The sequence below is a fragment of the Physeter macrocephalus genome, chromosome 18 (genome assembly GCF_002837175.3).
Source record: "Physeter macrocephalus isolate SW-GA chromosome 18, ASM283717v5, whole genome shotgun sequence".
NCBI lineage: Eukaryota > Metazoa > Chordata > Mammalia > Artiodactyla > Physeteridae > Physeter > Physeter macrocephalus.
The window spans coordinates 79,383,672-79,405,931 of NC_041231.1; the positions used below are offsets into that span (position 1 = coordinate 79,383,672).

The 22,260-nt window shown below is 36.4% G+C and overlaps 1 protein-coding gene and 1 non-coding gene across 6 annotated transcripts in view; one reads left to right on the top strand and one right to left on the bottom strand.

Moving 5' to 3' along the window:
* The window catches only part of CYP39A1 (cytochrome P450 family 39 subfamily A member 1), a 73,190-nt gene that overhangs the window by 25,751 nt on the left and 25,179 nt on the right, over nt 1-22,260 (bottom strand). For all 5 annotated transcript variants that reach the window (XM_007117795.3, XM_007117794.3, XM_007117796.3 and 2 more), the window contains 2 exons: nt 19,676-19,766; nt 5,133-5,266 (listed from right to left, as the gene is read on the bottom strand). In XM_007117795.3, the coding sequence (XP_007117857.1) occupies nt 5,133-5,266; nt 19,676-19,766 (225 nt within the window). The remainder of the gene's footprint in view (nt 1-5,132; nt 5,267-19,675; nt 19,767-22,260) is intronic.
* LOC112064376 (U6 spliceosomal RNA) lies at nt 16,781-16,887 on the top strand. The gene has a single exon (XR_002891490.1). It is a non-coding gene; the product is annotated as a U6 spliceosomal RNA (small nuclear RNA).

The following is a 22,260-nucleotide window of genomic DNA, read 5'->3' on the forward strand; positions in this document are numbered from 1 at the left end:
CTCCCTCTGCTGAGGCCTCTCCCGTTGCGGAGCACAGGCTCCGGACGCGCAGGCTCAGCGGCCATGGCTCACGGGCCCAGCCGCTCCGCGGCATATGGGATCCGGGGCGCGAACCCGGTTCCCCTGCATCGGCAGGCAGACGCGCAACCACTGCGCCACCAGGGAAGCCCCTGCTAATCTGACATTTTAAATAGGTTTTTTAAAATTGCTGTTTATAAGTTTATGTCTTTGCTGAGTATTTTCCATGTTGTTATTTTCTTCTATAAAACTTGTGCTCATCTCCTATCCTCATTTATCTATATATATTAGTCCTTTACTTATTGATCTGTGAATTCATTAAATATTATAATTATTAACCCTGAATTGTACTTATACTGATATTTATTCTTAATTTTTGGCTGACATTTAATTTAGGTTATACTTTTAAAAATAGGACATGTTAAATTTTGATATGGTACAGTCTGTTCATCTGCTTTGTGGTTTCATTGATTAATCCTAAACATAAGAAGCCCTCTTCTCTCCACAACAGTGGCTTTCAAAGATGGCTTAGGGTCTTCTGGGAGTCCCAAGACATTTTCAGAGAATCTGCCAGATCAAAAACCATTCCTGGGTAAAAGACTCATTCAAAATATAGGATAGACCAATGGATTTTAATGTAACTGAGTACAAAAAATTCATTAATATATTTTCAGATTGCAACAAACTTTTAAGAAAGTACCTCTGTTGAGTTTTAGTGTAGTATCAAAGAATAGCCACAGAAATATCTGAAAAGGCTAATAAAATACTCCTTCCTTTTTTGGTTACATGTCTGTGTGAGGCTGAATCTTCTTCATTTCCATTAATAGGAAACAATATATCACAACAACTGATCGCAGACACATATATGGGATTTCAGATTTCTTCTATTAGCAAAAGGCATCAGAGAGATTTGCAAACACTTAAAATGATGCTGTTCTTCTATATTTTTTGTGTTTTGAAAAATATATTTATGTTTCATAAAACCACACTATCTGGGGACTTCCCTGGTGGTCCAGTGGTTAAGACTTTGCCTTCCAATGCAGGGCATGTGGGTTCAATCCTTGGTCAGGGAGCTAAGATCCCACATGCCTTGCTCCAAAAAACCAAAACATAAAACAGAAGCAATATTGTAACAAATTCAATAAAGACTTTAAAAATGGTCCACATAAAAAAAAAAATCTTAAAAAAAACCCCACACAATTATTTTAATATGTATTAGGTTTCTTATTATTTTTAAAATGAATTATTAAATAAATATTTTAACAATTTCTCAGCTTTAGTTTCTAATACAGTAAATATTGATAGATATAACTTACATAGACAAAAGTTCTTTGGGGTTCTTAATAATTCTGTAGGGTATAAGGGGACCCTGAAGCCAAAAAGTTTGAGAACTACTACTCTAGAAGTTAAAAAAATACCCACTTTTAGACAGTCATCCGAAACCATATATTAATCTCGTTGCTCTTCACGGACTTACAATGATTCATTTACCCAATATTAAATTCTTCTGCACAAGGGGGTTTGTTTCTTTGTTATCTATCTAGTCAGTTACATTGATCCAAATATCTGGTCTGACACCAGTATCATGCCATTTTAATTATTGTAGTTTTGCTACATGTTTTAATATCTTAAGAAGATAATTAACATTCCTTAATTATTCATATTTTCCAACACTCTTTTTGGTTAATTCTTTCCTGGGTATTCTTGCAGATTAACTTGGTACTAAATATGAAACCTTGTAAAGAGAGCACAAGTAGAAGTTTAAGAGTTTTGTAAAGGTGGCATAATAAAGAGAAGGAAGGGATATAGTAAACCAAGGAAACCAGTGTTTGTCCATTCTCACTTATTCCAAAAAGATATAGAAAGGAATGATTACAGGAGCAAAAATAAATATTCTGTTCAGACTGTAATAAATATCCTGTTCAGATTCCATTAGGAAAGAGCAGTGGAGAATACTTCTAGCATTCACAGCAAGGAACCTTGACCTGTTGTCCAACTGGTCAAAACATAGATGTCCCATCTGAAATGATTTTTATGATCCAAATTCCTGGGAACATATTAATATGTTCAGCAAAGACATTCCACCTGTTTTAGAAAATATGTGAAGCTTAAAAGAACCAAGTCATATGAATTTATACTAAGGAAATAATCAGTAATGTGCACAAAAATTTAGCTATAGGAATGTTAATCTTTGCACTGTTTATAATAGTGAAAGAATGGAAGCCACATACATATTCAAGAACATTGAACTGATTTTAAAATTTATTTGATGTCCATATATTCGATTACGCTGTAATTCAAAATGATGTGGCTGTCTTTTATTGATACAGAAAACTATTTGGGATCTATTATTAAATAAAATAAAAGCAGGTTGTGAGAAAATTAGCTTTGTGTGACCCCAATTTATTTTTTAATGCACATACTACAGGAAAAAATTCTGAAATTATAATACCAAATGTTCATAGTCATTATCTCTAACTTGCGAGATTCTAAGCAATTTTTAATTTCTTCCTTTAGCTTCTTTTTATGGTCTTTTTTCCCCCCTAATTACCATACTTTGCTTGTGTAATAAGAAAAAAAACTGTTCCATTTATTATTTTTAAAGTCTCAACTCTGTAGGGTGAACATCACAGTGATTAGTTTGGGCCTCCTAAGAGGAAAGGCAGTGTTTATTTTGTGTACAGAAGAAATAGCAGGTACAGGAAACACTGCACCTTTTACCAATATTAAAAAGAGATGTGAAAAATAATGAAAGGAAATGCTGGAACATTCTGGGATGATAGCAGCCTGAGTACGTGTTTCTGGGGTTGCTCTACCACTAAGAGAGGCATAACTGCAGCTGCGAGGGCTTGGAAGGCACCTTGGATGCTTCTGAGCCTCATGTCCTCTAGGAAGAATGTGTGGGTGTAAGGAAGTAGAAAAGACTATGAATTTTTAAAATAATTTATCAATTTTTTTTGGATATCTATTATTTTTAATTAAAATTTTTTATTGGGAATCCATAGGTGTTGGACCTATAAAATAGTCCAGTTTTGTAAAAGGATTTTAGGCAGTGAATCATAAATGTGTTCATACTCTTGGACCAGTAATCCACTACGAAAACATAATTCAATGATAATCCTTAAAAAAGAAAATGTACTAGTCACAAAGATACAAATAATTACCATATTAAAAACAAAGAAAACTACCTAAACTCTCAAGAGTCAGGAAATAATTAAATATTTAAGCTATCAACTCAATGTACTATTAATGTAGCCTTGAAATAAATATGGAAACTCTGTAGATGCATGAAATGTGAAGAATAATGTATAAAAAAAATTTTTAATGACAGATTTACACTGTAATGAAACTTAGGTTTCTATATTGATGTCACAACATTGCAGATACAAGGTCAACACACAAAAATCAACTATATTCCTACAGACAAGTAATGTACAATGGAGAATCAAAGTTTTTAAAAATACCATTTACAGGGTTTTCCTGGTGGGGCAGTGGTTGGGAATCCTCCTTCCAATGCAGGGGACACGGGTTCAAACCCTGGTCCGGGAGGATCCCACATGCCGCAGAGCAATCAAGCCTGTGTGCCACAACTACTGAGCCTGCGCTCTAGAGCCCGCGAGCCACAACTACTGAGCCCATGTGCCGCAACTACCGAAGCCTGTGCGCCTACAGCCTGTGCTCCGCAACAAGAGAAGCCACCGCAATGAGAAGCCCGTGCACCGCAACGGAGAGTAGCCCCCGCTCGCCACAGCTAGAGAAAGCCCACGCACAGCAACAAAGACCCAAAGGCAGCCAAATAGAAAATAAATAAATAAATAAATAAAATGAAAAGAAAACCCCACTTCATTAAAATAAATAAATAAAAGAATAAAAATAAAAAATACCATTTCCAAAATCTCCAAAATAATGGAAGTACATAGATATTAATCTAACAAAACTTGTATAGGATCTGTATGCTTAAAATAACAATCAAAATACCCACTTATTTGTCAAATAACTATTCTGCATTTCAGCTAAGTTACTACTACCCAGAATATAAATAAGGCTTACTAAAAGTTCAATAACAATTATAGTAATATTCAAAGTAATAAACACATTGCTCTACTTAATTGCACCAAGTTGACTATTTCCTCTCAATACAGAATATATATATTCTTTTATTACATATATAAATTTATATATATTTAAATTTATAAATATTTAAATATATATATTCTCTTATAGTCATAGTTTTAAAGTAATTGATAATTTGATTATTCAAAAGCAAAAACTGTTAAAATCCCCCTGAAACTGAATGCTACAATCTACATAAGATCAGTTAAATAAACTATGTTATTTTTTGGATTTAGCAAGTTGCAACTTGTATCAAATTTGGATTTTTTTGTCTCTTTTGAATTCTATTACTACAAAATTTTCTTGATTTTAATCCAAGCACTCTTAAGCCGTGGGGAAAAAAGCTAACAAGAGCGGAGGGCTGACTAATTATAATCTATCTGGATAATTTAGGTCCCAAATCATTCCTTAAAAAAAAAAATTTTTTTTGTTCTGCCTGAATGATTCACCAAATATTGAACTGAATGTTTGCCACATGCACATACCTTTCATGGTGCACTTGAGAATATTCTCCTACTTTGCCCATAGAGAGGAGCTCACTCAGTCACTAATTCCTAATATCAGTTTCTATTACCCATGGCATTCCTGCTATCTGTTCCTGTATCTGTGATCTGTGGTCTGAACTGTCTTCCAGTTATCCTAAAGGACTTCCCTCACACACTCAATTTCTCAACCTATTCCAACTCAGGAATACTCATTGGTTGGTTCAGCAGAGGAAACACTATCCGACCCTCCTGCCTGATTGAAATAGGATTATATTAATTCTGATGTAGAATCACAGAGCCAAAATGATTATGAAAGGCTTATGTTTTAGCTAAAATAGTTGCCAATAGATAGATATCTATATTAACAAACTGGTGCTGCACAACTCTTATTAGTAACCTATTCTAGGGTCACATAGTACTTCATGGAACTTAAGAAATTATCTAATAATGAATGGGCAAAATATCTACTTTTTTTCCCCAGAAGGTTCATTATTTTAAAACAAAACCAATGCTCACCAAAATTTTAACTGGCTTCAGCACTTTTCTAGTGATGACACCAGGGGCTCTTAAACGAATGGTTTCCAAAATACACCATTTAATTAGAGGGAGTTTCTTCAAGTCATCCTCACACACTTTAATCTTATCTTTACCTGGAAAGAGAATTAAAAAAAAAAAAAAAGATGGACTTAAAGAGGCCAGAAAATGATTTTATGTAAGCTATATAAGTTAAATACCGTCTCTGATATCAGGTGTTAATATTATTATTACTTTTGCATACCAAGTTTAGTAAGTTATTGACTCTTTTTATAATTTTCTCTTACCAAGATAAAATGGATGGCATATAAAACTAAACCAATGTTGATTACTGTAATGTAATGGATTGGTATCCAACCTTGGTTCTCACAGTCCTATGACTATCAGATGACTAAGATAGTGCCTGTCAGAAAGATGTTCAATTTTTACTCATTTCATTGTTTCTTGTCCAAATTCTCATTCCACTTAAGGAAAGAGCAATAAAAGATTGGTATCAAAAGTACGAAGTAAGAGATCTGAGAAGCCACCTGACTTACTACTTCTATCTTTTCCCTGCTGATTTGTTTTTGTTTTTTAATCATACATTTCAGAAAGCCCAAAAAGAATATTAGGAAAGGGGTGATGGGACACATGTATTTCATCTGGAATGATGAGCTCTCTAAACACAGATACATCAAACATTCCTACTGTAAGTTGCACACCTTAGCTAATATTTAGATTGAAGTCACGTGGAAAAGGATTGTGGTTGATCTTTCTATGGACCAACGTATGGTCAGGGCCTTCAGTCAAATGAGACAGTTTAATTAATGATATTTCAAGTAAAATGTTTACATTTCGAAAATTACTTTAAACAACTCAGCTTTCAATTTTGACAGTATTTGCTTAATAAAAGTCAACAGCATGGTCAGTTTAAGTCAACTTTCACATTTTCCTCCCAACTGTACTGGGTATGAGTGGATGAGAGTGGAATGTGGGTCTCCAGCCACATTTCTCTTTGACTCTGGATGAGGCTTGTCCTAAAGCCAGCCCATCCTGCAGAAGAGGGTTGGGTGGGTGCTGCCTGGGAAACCTTCTCTGTCACTACAGGTGGAATTCCTGAGGAGTCAGAGGCAAATGTTTCTGGTTAGTGGAGTCTGGGAACTAGAGTTTTTGAGCTCTGGTTCTATTAATTCCCATAGGGGCATCTATACACTCCATTAAACTTGACAGATTTTTGAGCACTGAGCAAGAGCCAGGAGTTGAGTCAGTCTCCACCCGGGTTACAACAATGAAGGCATTCTCGCAATACACTCAGTCTAGGAGGTAAGAAACGAACACACAGTTAACAGGTACACCATGCAGGCAAGGAAACCGTTCTATGAGATATAAAATATTTGAAGATAGTTAAAAGCAGGGAAGGTATTGAAATGCAGGATAACAAATTTTAGAAGATCAACTTAAAAATGTATGAGGGGATCTGAGTTTCTTTTAGAGTGTACATGTGTGAAAAAAAAAAAGAAAAAGAAGACCATTATCTACATGGCAGGTGACCAACAACCTATTAGAAAACTAAGGAAAACTCTCCAAGGAGAAAGGGCAGATGGGACTTTTAAGAACAGAAAATTCAACTTTATGTCATATTCTCAATTTTAAGTTGTTTCTGGCTACTGTGTAATTTTCCCTTTCCTTGTGCTATATTTTTAATATTTTAATAAAGTCAGCTAACACATACCTTAAGTTAACACTTGGGGAAATAAAGATCTGGGTATGTCCAGGAAGCAATGCAATATGGAAAAGAGGCAGAATTGCAGAAGGGAAAAGAGCGGAAGTGGAGAAATCAGGAAATGCGAGACTGGAAGTCAAGAGAAACTCCAAGAGACAGAGGCCTCCACTTCTGGCTGCCTGCATCACTTCTCCCTCCAAAGATCCCTAGAACTCTGGGAGGGAGTTCAGACCAATTTCACCTTTATCTTGGAAACCAAGGTGAGCCCAGCAAATGAGGGCCCTTGCCGAATGGACATTACAAATAAATTAGCAGTAACCTACACTTCAGATTCTAAATCTTACTTTAAAAAAGGTTTTTCTCTTTAAAAATCTATTTAGAGCATCTACATTAGACAAATTCACCAAACAATCCCTCTACTTATTTTTTGTTTTTTACTTTACTGAAGCTATAGGATACAGAAAATAAATATTTCTCTAATTGATCAAGGATAAATGACTACCACGGGTCAGATTTTGTGTTTGAAATCAGGTCTGTGTGACTCCAAAGTGACCAACCTATTATGAGACAGGCATAATTCTGGCCTTGAAAAAGTTTGGACTCTGGTAATAGTGAAGTTTCTGACCTTCTTTTGGAGAAAAAGTTTTTTATGAATTATTCCTAGGAGACTAATTGAATTATAAAGTGCAAAAAAATGTTTTGTATTATACACCAAAGAAACAAAAGCTTGTTCTGAGTTGAAAACAAAATCTATTATGACCTACAAATGTAGAAGAGATGTAGACTACACTTGGAAAAGAAATGTTTTGAAAAAATATTTTTAGTTTCTCAAGTCCCAGTGTGATATAGGAAAAATAAGGTAGTAAGACTAGACAAAGAAAAAGAAAAAGATGCTGTTTTCAAACAACATCTTTAGGTTAAAGACCTTTCTTATTATAACTCTTAGAAATGGCGCTGTACCCATACTGTACATATTTCAATGCACATCTGTGGTTTGTTCTTCCAGTGTTTTGACTCTAAAATTAGAAGGCTCCACTTGGAAGGATGCCAAGGTAATCATCAAAAGGGCTAGGGCCTAATGGAGATGGGGACCAGTACAAAAGGCAGCCAGGGAAGAAACTATGGGTGATTTGGGGTAAAATTCAGAAGTCATCTGTTTAATTCTTGGCACAAATGCAATAAAAGTCAAACCAAATCATAGGATATTTGAAACCAAATAAAAGAAAGGATGAGTCTTGAGTTCAGAAATAGCCAAGAATGTTTCTAAAATATTCTGTATAGTTTTGGGTTTCTGCAGGCATGGTGACAAGCATGTTAGAACACAGTAACTGTAATTTATATTTGTTAAGGATATATAATAAATTAAAATTCTACTACTTCAACCATTTATTCACTCAATACATATTTGCTTCATATCTGTTACATGTTAGCCCAAGCATAGGTGCTGTAAGAGATAGGAAGAGAATAATACTAGTTTATTGACCATCTAATGTCACCAATATGTTGGACCACTTCATTTATTCCTCATCACAATCTGCCAGCTATCAAGTTATCATGTGTCCAAGGAGAAGCTTGAAAGTGTCAGAGCAGCCTTCAAACCTATGTCTGTCTACACTAAAAGCCCTTACCCTTGCTCCCTGGGCCCCAGCGCCTCCCCTGAGAGGAGAAACAAATAAGAAAGACACAGTCACTGTTTTAAAGGAGCTTGGACATAAGGACACAAAATAATATCTGGATACAAATAACTATCATATAAGTTTCATAAGAGAGGATTTGAGTCTCATTGGCATTCATCCCCTCTTGCCTAGGGCTGGAGTTTCAGCTAAGCCTGGAAGGATGAGTAGCACTCACCCAGGCAGAGACAAAAGTAACTTAAATTCCAAAATTAATTATAAAAATATGATTTCTTGGACCTAAAAAAAATAGGAACATGAATCAAACAGAGGATCACTAAAGCAGGTCCTTTGTTGAGAGATGACTCCTCTGTCTCCTTCATATTTCAAGCTCCCTCCCCTTCACACACACACACACATTTATTCAATAAATAAATACATAAAATACAAAAATTCTGTTCCTATAGTCCCGAAGTAACATTATATCAAGATTTAACTAATCATTTTGGGAAAATAACCCATGTTTTGCGAAAAAAAGAATGACAGGCATTTGCCGAGTCATTCATACCTTTTGAGACATAATTCTGAGGAGATTGAATCAGAATGTGGGGATGAATACTGAGGAGGCCCTGTGCTTCCTCACAAATGAAAGACAGGTGTATATCTACCAAGGGACACACAGAGAAGTGAAGCAAAGAATATACTCCACTGAAATTTAAAGAGTGCATCCCTACACATTCTACCACCTCTTTCTTTACTTTTGAAAGCAGGGATTCTCAGTTCTGTTTGCTGTTCTACACTGTGAGGTTGTCTTCCTTCACAGATGTTGTCTTTCATATTCACAGAACAGCTTATTTAAAATGTTTAAAATTAAGGTGTGTGCAAAAGGTCATAGTACACATGAAGGACAGTGAACTGGGATAAAAAATGCATGGAGATAAAGGCTGAAAAATAAAGAATCTGATGTAATAATCTTAAGCAATGATTCCTACCAAAATTTGGTCATGAAATTTGCTTCCCAAATTTTATAATAATTTTGCTAAAAAGCAATATCAAATAACAAAAGTTGGTGTTTATACTGTTATTTGGGGAAATGATGTAACAGCTTTGAAAAAATCCAGCATTTCTATGATTTCTCTTAAAAAGCAATGAAGCAGAGACATCAATTGCTGACAGAGAATAACAGTAGGAAACTAGTTTTCTGGCATATTTTCTCAAGCAGAGACCTCAAGATAAGCTCCTGAAAAAAAAAGTCAGTTTTTAAAGAACAGAGACAAAGCTAAAGAGAAATAGTAAATAAAGAATTTACAGTATTCCAGAGGAATATAAGAGAAGTATCTTACATCCTTTCCTTCATTTAAGGAATTAAAAAATTTTTGAATATGATAAGTAATGTTCAAATATTCAATTAAAAAATTATATCTCTATTCCAGGGATATTTTCATATATTTAAAAAACTGCTGTTTTCTTCTAAGAAGAAATCTACATTCACTGGAAAAGGTTAGCACATCTCAGAAAGAGTAAGAAAGGATAAAATGTCCTGAAGTAGATAATATCATTTACAATACATTTTATATGTCCAATGATCCTATAACAGTTATTTATAGGCAATGAGAATGTACTGGTTACAAATTTCTGGAAATTTTTAGTGAGACAAAAATTAGTTTGGAGACTTGTCTCCCAAAAGGAGACAGCAATAGACCCCTTTCTGCAATATTCTTTTAAATGTGAAAAGAAATATTGTGAAACTTTTAAGTTTCTCTCTTTGTCTTTAACTTTTGACATTTTAATTATAATGTGTCTTGGTGTGGGTGTCTTTGGTTCATCTTGTTTGGAACTCTCTCTGCTTCCTGGACTTGTCTGTCTGTTCCCTTCACCAGGTTAGGGAAGTTTTCAGCCATTATTTCTTCAAATAGGTTTTCTGTCCCTATCTCTCTTTCTTCTCCTCTGTGACCCCTATAAAGTAAATGTTAGTATGCTTGTGGTTTTCCCAGAGGTCTCTTAAACTATCCTCATTGGTTTTTATTCTTTTTTTCTTTTTGCTGTTCTGATTGGGTGATTTCCACTACCCTGCCTTCCAGATTGCTGATCCGTTCTTCTGTATCCTCTAATCTGCTGCTGATTCCCTCTAGTGTATGTTCTATTTCAGTTATTGTACTCTTCAGTTCTGATTGGGTCTTTTTTCATATCTTCTATTTGCCTTTTCAAGTTTTCACTGAGTTCATCCATTCTTCTCCCAACTTCAGTGAACATTTTTATGACTATAATTTTGAACTCTTTATCTGGTAAATTGCTATCTTTTTTTCATTTAGTTCTTTTTCTGAGGTTTTTATCTTTTGCTTTTGTTTGGAAGATATTCCTTTATCTTTTCATTTCTTAACCCTCTGTGTCTGTTTCTATGCACTAAGTAGATCAGCTATATCTCCTGTTCTTGAAACAGCAGGCTTATGTATAAGGTGTCCTGTGGGGCACAGGGGTGCAATCCCTCTTGGCCACTAGAGCCAGGTGCTCCTGGGATGTCCCACATGTGTGCTGTGTGCATCTTCCTGTGTGGTTGGATTGCAACTGTGCCCTGGCTGGCTGTGTGGTTCTGCTGTGACTGCTGTGGGTTCATGGCATGCAGGGTGCTCCCCCCGACCCCCAGAGGTGGAGCCACTTTGTACAGTTGCCGGGGCCAGCTGAGGCCACCTGCCAGGTGGGGCAGGGGCCGCTTTGAAGGGGTTGACTGGGGAGGGTGGGATGGGCAGGGTGGGTCCTCAGGAGAACACTGGTGTGGGGCACATGGTGTTAGCTAGTTGACGGAGAGTGACAGAAATGTTGCCTGCCAGTACTGGGCCAGATGGTGGAAGGAGAGGTTAAAAAAAAAAAAAAAAAAAGGCATTGGCCAGTGCCTTCAACCCTGGAGAAAATTCCACCAGATCCCTACCCCTCCAGCACTCACCCCCAAATTGTTCAGGGAACCTCCTGCAGCATATGACCCAGGTACCCCTCACATTCTCCTGCCTCTGTGCTGGTACTCAGAGTAAGTGAGTTTGTGTGTGCACCCTTTAAGAGCAGAGTCTCGGTTTCCCATAGCCCTCCAGCTCTCCCAAATATAAACCCCACTGGTCTTCAAAGCCAGATGTTATGGGAGCTCATCTTCCCTGTGCAGGTCCCCGAGCTGAGGATCCCCACATGGGCTTGGACCCCCTCACTGTGTAGCGGGCACCTCCGCCATTGTGCTATCCCTCCCACATGTGGGTCACCACACTGGGAGTATGGGTTCTGTCTAGACTGCATCTTTGACCCTCCTACCCATCTTGACATGGCATTCTGTTTACGTTCTTAGTTGTAGAAAATCTGTTCTGCTAGTCTTCAGGTCATTCTCAGATATAATCATTCTACCTGTAGTTGTGGTTTCGGTGTGTCCATGGGAGGAGGTGAGCTCAGGATCTTCCTACTCTGCCATATTAATCTGGAACCCCTAAATGTTTCTTTGATAGAGGAAAAAGGTGTACTCTTTGGGTTTTATTCCTTATAAAATACTAATTTCCTTTATTACTATGCATGTCCATTACTGTACACGTCCACTACTGAACATGTTCTGTGAGACAAAATTCTGTAAGAAAGATATTAAGTTAAATTTATTTTTAAAAAATCAAGAGAAAGAAGATGAGAGTAGATGAAAAATTATGAAGTATATGCTAGGCTGTGGAGTTACATGCTTTTTAGTTCACTGCTGTTCCCTATAAACTAACTATAAATATAGTCTCCCAAATGACTCCAGGCTTCTAGAATATTAGCTCATTGCAAATGTTGACAGTTTAGAAACTTTTGCCTCAAGAATATGAAGCAAAATAGAAAAGTGACTTTTTTCCTGTAATTTTTTTTTACCTTTGAAAGAAAAGATTCTGAATTTGCTTTTTTTGGCAAAAGGGAAGCAAATAAGGGCCATGATGATCAATTATTTGTCCTGCGCCAGTCGTGTATTCTTTTGTTATAGCAACTTATATAAAAGTTTTACTATCTGGTAGGGCAAATATGGCCCTAGTGAATACGGGCAATAGGGCTTTAGGGACTGTAGCTGGAGCCTGGCAGGTCGCAGCTCCTTCATTTCTCCCTCTCTAGTCACCAGCTTCTTCCAAACACCTCAGTCATTTCTGAACTTCCAGCTCTGGTTCTTCGGACTTTTCCAGGGGTGGATATGACTTTTTGGCATCTGAAGGATTTAGGATGAATTTTGATTATCAAAGACATATATTCCTATTGCTGGGAAAAGCGGGTCTCATGCTCAGCCTTTCAGCCCCAACTCAGCTGCGGAAGGGTGGGCCTTGGGCCTGGAACACTTCCTCACCAAGAGACAAAGGGCCCACACAGCCTCTACACTGCTTATGCCAGGTGCATCACCTTGTGTGGGAATATCTTGCCTTGTTTCAGGGGCAGAGAGTACTCTTCTGTCTCTGCTTAAAGTATGTGCAGAATACGGCACCTGTCCAACCCCACTGTTACATCCGCCCTCCGAGGGAAAGTGACAGGGTTCCTTCCACGCGGTGTGAGAGGGGTGTGCAGTGGCCAAATTTCCCTGCGTTGACCACAGGGAGAGAGACATCCTGGCGATGGGGGACTGACACCCACTCCTGAAGCTGATCTTGCTCTCTTTCTTCTCTATGTGAGTTTAGCATTGTTGCATCCAGTGCCTGACAGCACTGTTTTCCTTGGCAACTTTGATACCAAGATGCAGTGAGCAGAAGTGTTTAGAGTCCTCCCCTGGGATCGATAACCAGTGCATGGCACTCTGCTTGACACCTATTGAAAATTATAAGCAATAACCTTTCGGAGGTAGACTCTGATCAGCAGCTTCAGTCTGATGTTCATAACTACAGACCAAGAATGAAAGAGGCAGCTATAACAATTGAGAAAGATACCAAGGATTGCAATAGTGCTCAGAACAGGTTATTAAGATGGATGGAAGACAGAGTCAAGAATCAAAAGACTGACCCTCCCCACCCTTTCTTCCATCTGTCAAAGCACATATAAAAATATACCAAATCCCATTCAATCATTTAGAGGAAAGATTAATGCCACTATACCAACACAACCAAATAAGATTCTCCTCTAAAAAAATAGTACCCTATGTTATTTGCAGAAATATTTCTTTCATATATTAAAAAGAGATTATCAGTTCCTCTTCTACCAGAATATAAAATGAAGCCTGCTTCATAATTATGATGGTTTTTTCAAGGAATAAAGGACATAGTCCAATTTACAATAAATAAAAGGTAGGGATATTGATGAAAAAAGACAACAATGGGTAAACAGTAACAGGTAAAATCAATTTTGATCTAGAAATACCCTTTCTTTATAAACTCTGCATAATAATTCTAAATATTTGGATTGTGTTCTCTGGAGAGATGTTGACCTGGCTTGAATACCTTTATCTCATTATATGCTAAAGAGGGAAAAAGATTATCCAAATGCCTGAATAATTCTCCAACAGAACACTCAGAGAAAAGAACTGTGTCTGAATGAAAAATGTAGAGAATAAACAAAGCAGATTAACTGTGCTACACTGGGGTGAGATAGTGAAAGACTTAATAAAATGAGAACTGCCAGAGTAGGACCGATCTCTAAGCTTGTAAATAATCTACAGCTATCAGAGGTATCTCTTTCCACCTGCTGAAGCTAGGCAATAAATGAAGACAGAGTGACTTCACACAAAATCTCCTGGGTTATGGTGTCACAAGACACACTTCAGGTATTATAGGCAGAAAATAATGGAAGGAATGTAGCCTCCTGGGAAACCTCTCAGGGGCCAGATATCAACCACACAAGTTTCACCCTTGTCTTTGTGCCTGGATTAGTGGATTGGAAAGTAACCAGTTGTGAGCTCCAAAATGACACCATCTTGGTCATTAAGGTCAAGGGGGAAAGAAGACAAGAAAATTATATATTTGGAGTGGGTTTCCGATGAAATCTCCTCCATTTATAAACACTTTCTTAGGTAATCTACATATATTCTCCAAGGTCAATGGACGAGAAGTAGTTTGTGAAAAGCTCTGGCATAATTTAATGTTTTCTGAGTTTATTTCAGGATTTTTAAACTCTGGGCTAGCAGAGGAAAATGAGGCTATGTAAGAAATTTCCTGTATCATATGCCAGAGCCTCCAAAATCTCCAAATTAGGTTCATATTGTCCAGCTAGCAGTGGGAATGGGAGAATTTTTTAAAATAAAATAACTCTTCTCCATTCATAACTCCATTGTAGTGGCCTCGGCTCTGCTACTGATCTCTTTCTTCAATATTTTGGTCGATATGTGGCATAAGGGCCAAGACTCTATCACAGACACAAATTTGGCTATCAGCCATTGAGCCCTGGCAGGCTGCAGAGGGGTAGCAAGAGTGAGCTTCTTCAGTTAGCGGGAGGGACTCAGGTCTTTAATATGCCATGATGGAATCCTCCAAGGATGTTGCTATGGGTTATCTAGATGGTATTGGGACACACCCAAGTGGATAAAAGTTGAATATGTTATAACATGGGTAAGAGGTGACTACAGAGAAGATTCCAAGAATAAATGAAAATGTTTAAATGCAACGAAGTAAAACTGATGAACTAATTAAAATAATGCAAACAACATGGAATTTGCCTAGAACATCATCATAGGATCTGAGCCTCATTTATCACTCTGCTAGTTTTTATGCTTGTTTATAATTATGAGCAGAGACGAAATCTTTCCTCACCAGTGCATGGTGAGTGTAGCCATTAAGTTAGTGTCACCAGGTAATAGCATCTGGTCACTTGACAGTGTTGGTCTGTCCCCAGGCAGGATTGCTGCTAAATCAGAACACAGTGGTGTCAAGAAACGTTATTGGTTGTCTCTGAGTAAATTTTCTCTTTTATCCAAAATCACACAATTAGTGAGTGACAGGATTGAAAGTCATGAATCAAATTTCTGACTTTTATCCAATGAAAATTTTGTAGTGTGTCTTTTATGATCCACAAATCATGATTTTATGTAAGATAGAAATTGTTTCTATGCAGGTGCATTTCTGTTAACTAACCTGATTCCTTGTAAATTAACAGAAAAAAAATTACTAATTTTTCCCTTAAATAAATGTGCAATAAAACTGAATGGCCACTAAAAAACAAAAACAATACACACATCCAAAAAAAACAACACAAAAACAAACAAGTGTGCTGTATATGCTACCCTAAATTAACACAAGAAGGTGAAAAGGGCCAAATGCAACCAGTTTAAAAATTTAAATGCATTTTTATTTGTTTCTAAGTTCGAATGACCTTCTGCTGGTGGGCAGATACTCACAGTGGGAATCCTAAATTAGAAAAGAAAATTGCTTGAAAACACAGTCTAAGTAGGACCCAAATGTTAATGCCTGTGAGAATTCTGTGAGAACACAGTGAGGCCACACTTGCAGTCTCTAACTCAAACCAGCTCTTCCTCTAGATATGTGTTTTCTAACGCCTAACCATCTTCAAGTCCTTGCTCAATGTCACCTTTCCAGGAAGGCCAACTCAGATCCAACTATTTAAAGCTACCACTTTCCCCCCATTTCTGGCACCCTTGATCCTCCCTAATCTCTGTTTTCTTTTTCACATAGCATTTATCAACATCAAATATTTTTGGAGTTTACTTATGTAAACAAACAAACAAGCAAGAACAACAAGCAGCAATAATAAGAAACCCTGAGCAGAGAGGAGAATCTGATTTCCAGAATTACCACATTATATTATTTTAAATGTCCAGCTTTAAATTGGACAAAATTTAAAAATTGTACGACACATGACAAAAAATATGAAATATGACATGCAACAAGAACATATAGACCACACAGGGAAAAAGCACTCAATAGAAACTATCCCTGAAGAAACTTAGATATTGGATTTACTAAAGAAACACTTATAAATCAGATATTTTAAATATATTCAAATAATTAATCATGTCTAAAGAACTAAATAGAGAATATCAAGGAGATAGAAATTATAAATAATAAAGATTGGAACAGGAATAAACGAAATAGAGAATAGAAAATCAATAGAAAAAATAAGATCAAACAAATCAATAAAATCAACAGTTAGTTCTTTGAAAACAAAATTGACAACCCGTTAGCTAAACTGACCAAGAGAAAAAGAAAGAGGACATAAATTACTAAAATTAAGAATGAGGGAGATGTTTTCCTAGTGAGCTTATAGAAAGAAATAAAGAAGATTATGGGGAAAACTAGGAACAGTTGTATGCCAACAAGTTAAATAACCTACATGAAATGGATAAACTCCTAAAAAGACACAAACTCCAAAACTGACTCAAGAAGAAATATATAGTTCTCACTTCAGCAGCACACATACTAAAATCACAAAGATACAGGGAAGATTAACATGGCCCCTGTGCAAGGATGACACGAAAATTTGTGAAGCACTTCATATTTTTCTGGTGATGTAATGTACAGCATTGTGACTATAGTTAATAATACTGCACTATATATTGGAAAGTTGGTAAGATAGTAGATCTTAAAAGTTCTCATCACAAGAAAAAAAATTGTAACTATGTGTGGTGATGGATGTTAACTAAATTTATTGTGGCAACCATTTCACAATATATACATATATCAAATCATTATGTTGTACATCCAAAACTAATAGGATATTGTATGCCAATTATATCTCAATTTTAAAAAAGAAGAAATAGATAATCTGTACAGACCTGTAACAAGTGGAGAGATTGAATTAATCAAAAACTTCTCAAAAAAGAAAATTTCTGGACCAGATCACTTCACTGGTGAATTCTACCATATGGTTACAGAAGAGTTAACATCAATCCTTCACAAACTCTTCCAAAAAATAAAAGAGGAGGGAAATACTTCTGAAGTCATTCTATAAAGTCAAAATTATTCTGATACCAAAACCAGACAAAGATATCACAAGAAATAAAACTATAAATCAATATGTCTTATTAATATAGATGCAAAATTCCTCAACAAAGTACTAACAAACTGAATCCAGCAACATATATAAAGTCATATGTTTTATATGAATTATACACCATAACTAAAAATTTATCTCAGGAATGCAAGGGGGTTCAACATCTGAAAATCAACTAACTTAAAACATCTACATACAAAATATAATATTACACTAAGTGAAAGAAGCCAGATACAAAAGACCAAGTATTCAACAGCAGCTTTTACCCTCAGACTTATTTTATAAGGAAGTTGGGCAAAGTGTCCGGGATGGGCTCTAAGTGGTGAGTATTGAGGCTAGAGAGATGCTGAGTTAGAAGTTCACTAAAAACATCTTCAAAGAAGGAAAAGGTAATCTTGTAATAGAAAAGAGCCTAAGAGGGACTTCCCTGGTGGTCCAGTTGTTAAGAATCCGTGCTCCCAATGCATAGGGCCCAGGTTCAATCCCTGGTCAGGGAACTAGATCCTGCATGCTGGAACTAAGACCTGGTGCAGCCAAATAAATTAACTTTTTTTAAAAAAAAAGAAAAGAAAAGAAAAGAGCAAAAGACAGAAAAGAAAAGAGCAAAAGAATGGGAGAAATGCCATACTCAGTCCGATTCTTATTTCATGCACTTTAATGTCCTTCCTTTGACAGGATCCTTTGTATGGGCACATGGATATCTCCCTTGATATCAACCTCCAAAGATCTGTGGCATTCACTCACAATATCTAAATTCTTGAGCTGCTACATCTTATGCTTGAATTGATCTGAACTGCTTCTGTATAAGCATGGCAAAAACGTTTGATCTTTTATAAACTGAAAGCACTGATATAGTATAGCTAGTACACCCGCACTACTACTTGAAGGACAATTTTTCTGTCGGAGGAGAACAATAGGTTCTAAAAATAAACAAGAATATAGAAAAAGGGGAAAGGTTTTGTCTTTCTCCACTAGAACTGTGTTCAAGAGTTCAACATTCAAGCACAGTAGAAATTTCAATTAATGTAAGGCTTCTGTTGTGGCCTTTGGGTCAGATAGGCTCCCCATATTATCCCAACCATCCCCATCACTACCTTTTTATTTCTTAAAGACCAGGAATTTGGAGAACCCTATGTCAGGAGCAGACTCTGGTAAGACAGAGCATGTGATGATCAAGAACACATTCCCTTTGTCATTTGTAGACACGCAGGCAGGCACATTTCCATTAGCTTTGTAGATGTAAGCTCCATAAAGGCAAGTCATCTTCTCTCACATCCACCAGTGTATCTCCAGAATCTAACTTGTTAGCACTGTTGGTACTCAATGATTCTAATGCTCACCATTTCTGTGAAATACGACCTGGCATCTGGTGATTCACACTCAAGGCTCAGAGACAGTATGGCTTCAATATCCATGTTGGCCAAGCCCATTTGAGTTTTGGTTTAACTCAATAAGAAGCAGTCAAAATAAGTTTAAAAATCCAATAAAATACGTTCAGCAATCACAAAAGAGAGGAGGGATAATTGTTAGTTGGCATCATAGTCTTTTGTCTTACTATTATATTGTGTTCTTCCAAGAAAACCAAGTCATTTATTATTTTTTTACATCAGAATACATAATTTGACATATTAAAGGGTTTTTTTAAAAAAATATACTCCCAAACAGGTCAATTTATGCTGCATAAACTAGAGGAAACTTCTCCATTCAAGCTTATTTCTGCTTTTTAAAACTGATGATAATTGATGAGCCTAAATCTGAACCAAAAAGGGCAAGGTAGCAATCTCTACCTGCAGTTCTAACCCACTAAACCTCTAAAAACTGTAACTTTGAAAATAATTCCTTTGGTGGTGTAGCCTTACCTGACATCCATATCCCATTAATACTGTTAAGCAATACATGGAATATGTACCATATTACTTTTATAAAATCTGGAAAACCCTGAATTCCAAAACTATGACTTGTAGATCAATTGAGGCAAGGGGCTAAGAGATTAGAAGAAAAACCCTGTGCATTATACACTTATGTTTAAATAGGGAATTTAGGCAAGTCACGATCTCTGTTTCATCATTTGGAAAATAAGGGAATTGGTCCAGGTGACTTCTAAAATCCTTGACAGTAATTAAATTCTAGGATTCTACCTGATCAATTTATATCCTGAAGCACATAACAAATTATGTTCAATTTGGACTACTTTGAAATTCTATTAAATTATGGGCATTTAACTTTGCCCATAATGTGTGACAAGCACACATTATTAGATATCTCTTCAATTATGCAATTTAATTCAGTTTTAGTACCTGCTGTGCCAAACACAGATGATATGCCTTCCATAATGGTCCTGTGGATATTGGGATGAGAGAGGACAAATGCAAATGTCCAAAATGCAACCTTAAAAAGAAAAAACATATGTCAAAACATACAACCTTCTTTGAACGTGAACAAAAGCATACATAGTATTAGCCACAAACATTTAAAAGAAACAAGGAGATATTTAAACTAAACTTAAAAGCATGTTAGTAAAGAGTACCTTTGAAAACAACTAGATTTTATGAACAAAAAATTTGACCCTCTAAGGGGTCAAATTTATGATTTTATTCTGCCACTATAGTTTTACAATATTGTTTATATAGAGTAAACTATTTTCACTAAAAAAAAATGGTAAAAGCAGGGTGTTTTATTGTACTAATATACAGCATAAAATATTATATAGGCACATATTAGAAATTTAGGAGCAACAAATTATGACACTTAAGAATGTTAGTCCAGGGCTTCCCTGGTGGCGCAGTGGTTGCGCGTCCGCCTGCCGATGCAGGGGAACCGGGTTCGTGCCCCGGTCTGGGAGGATCCCACATGCCGCGGAGCGGCTGGGCCCGTGGGCCATGGCCGCTGAGCTTGCGCGTCCGGGGCCTGTGCTCCGCAACGGGAGAGGCCACGGCAGGGGGAGGCCCGCATACCACAAAAAAAAAAAAAAAAAAAAAAAAAGAATGTTAGTCCAATACAAAGGCATTTTTCAAATTTAATTCCTTGAAATACAAATAAATTAGCAAATCATATATTCTGCAAATGAAACATGGTAATTTTAAATAAGCCCCAGAAACTATACCTAAAATCTTATCAACTAAATTATGAGAGTACTTATATCAAAACTAGGATCCTTTCATACCCTATTGAAAAAGGGTGCTTGCAAGTTTATAGGGTATTACTGAACATAGTATGTTTGCAAGTTCTCACTCTAGACCAAACAAAATTATTTCACATCTTTCTTCATTGTGGTATTATAAGATAAAATTATACTGCTAAACAGCAAAGACATACAGATGGCTAACAGGCACATGAAGAGATGCTCAATGTCTCTAATTACTTGAGAAGTGCAAATCAAAACCACAATGAAGTATCACCTCACACCTGTCAGAATGGCTATCATCAAAAAGTCTACAGATTACAAATGTTGGTGAGGATGTGGAGAAAACGGAACTCTTGTACACTGTTGCTGGGAATGTAAATTGGTGCAGCCACTATGGAAAACATTATGGAGGTTCCTTAAAAAACTAAAAATAGAAATACCATATGATCCAGCAATTTTATTCCTGGGTATATCCAGAAAAAATGAAAATACTAATTCAAAAAAAAATACATGTACCCCAGTGTTCACAGCAGCACTATTTATAGTAGCCAAGACGTGGAAGCAACCCAAGTGTCCATCAACAGATGATTGGATTAAGAAGATGTGGTACATATATACAATGGAATATTACTCAGCCATAAAAAAGAATGAAATACTGCCATTTGCAGCAATGTGGATGGACCCAGAGAATAGTATGCTTAGTGAAATAAGTCAGACAGAAAAAGGCAAATATTGTATACCACTTACATATGGAATCTAAAAAATAATACAAATGAATGTACATGCAGAACAGAAACAGACTCATAGATATAGAAAACAAAATTGTGGTTAACAAAGGGAGAGAGAAGGGGGGAAGGATAAATTAGGGGTATGGGAGTAACAGATACAAACTACTATGTATAAGATAGATAAGCAACAAGGATGTACTGTACAGCACAGGAAATTATACTCATTATCTTGTAATAACCTATAATGAAGTATAAGCTTAAAAGATACTGAATCACTATGCTGTACACCTGAAACTAACACAATAGAGTAAATAAACTATACTTCAATTAAAAAAATAATTTTCCATTAATTCAGGTAGATATTTTTGCTTCTATTTTTAGGTTACACATTAAAGGAAACTTGTATCAAATCATTAAAAGAAGATTGGGTTCCCTTTCATCTGCTTTCTGTAAACACATATTGTGAAAGAAATTTCATCTTAGGAAAACCAATCCTGGAAAGACTCAGACAACACTTTGCGTTACTTAAGTCTTTCTGTCTCTTGTGAGGGACTGTTAAACACCTTTAAACGATCTCAATACTCCCCTCTGTGGTCAAAAGAGGAAGAGCAACGGTCTGAAAGGAAGTGCTTGGACAAAGCCAAATTCAATACTACTCATTGTTTTCCCCTCTGTGACAGTAAACTGATACTGTGGGCATAAACATGGTGCTGTTTACATAAACAAAGTGAATGGGAGAACTGAGGCCTCTATCCCAAGATCTGCTTTCTGTGGCATTTTCCAGATTAGAAAAGGCTTACCCTAGAGATCAACTAGTTCATTTTTACAGAGGAAAACATGCTCAGAAAGCTCTCTTCAACATGTCTCCCCACGCGGGCCCCTTCTATACTCTCTATAGATGGAAGTGCTGAATTATTGGATTTAATTAATAACCACTCTGTACTCAATCCATCATTTTTTTAAACTTATTGAAGCTTAGTTGATTTATAACGTGTTAATTTCTGCTCTACAGCAAAGTGATTTAGTTATA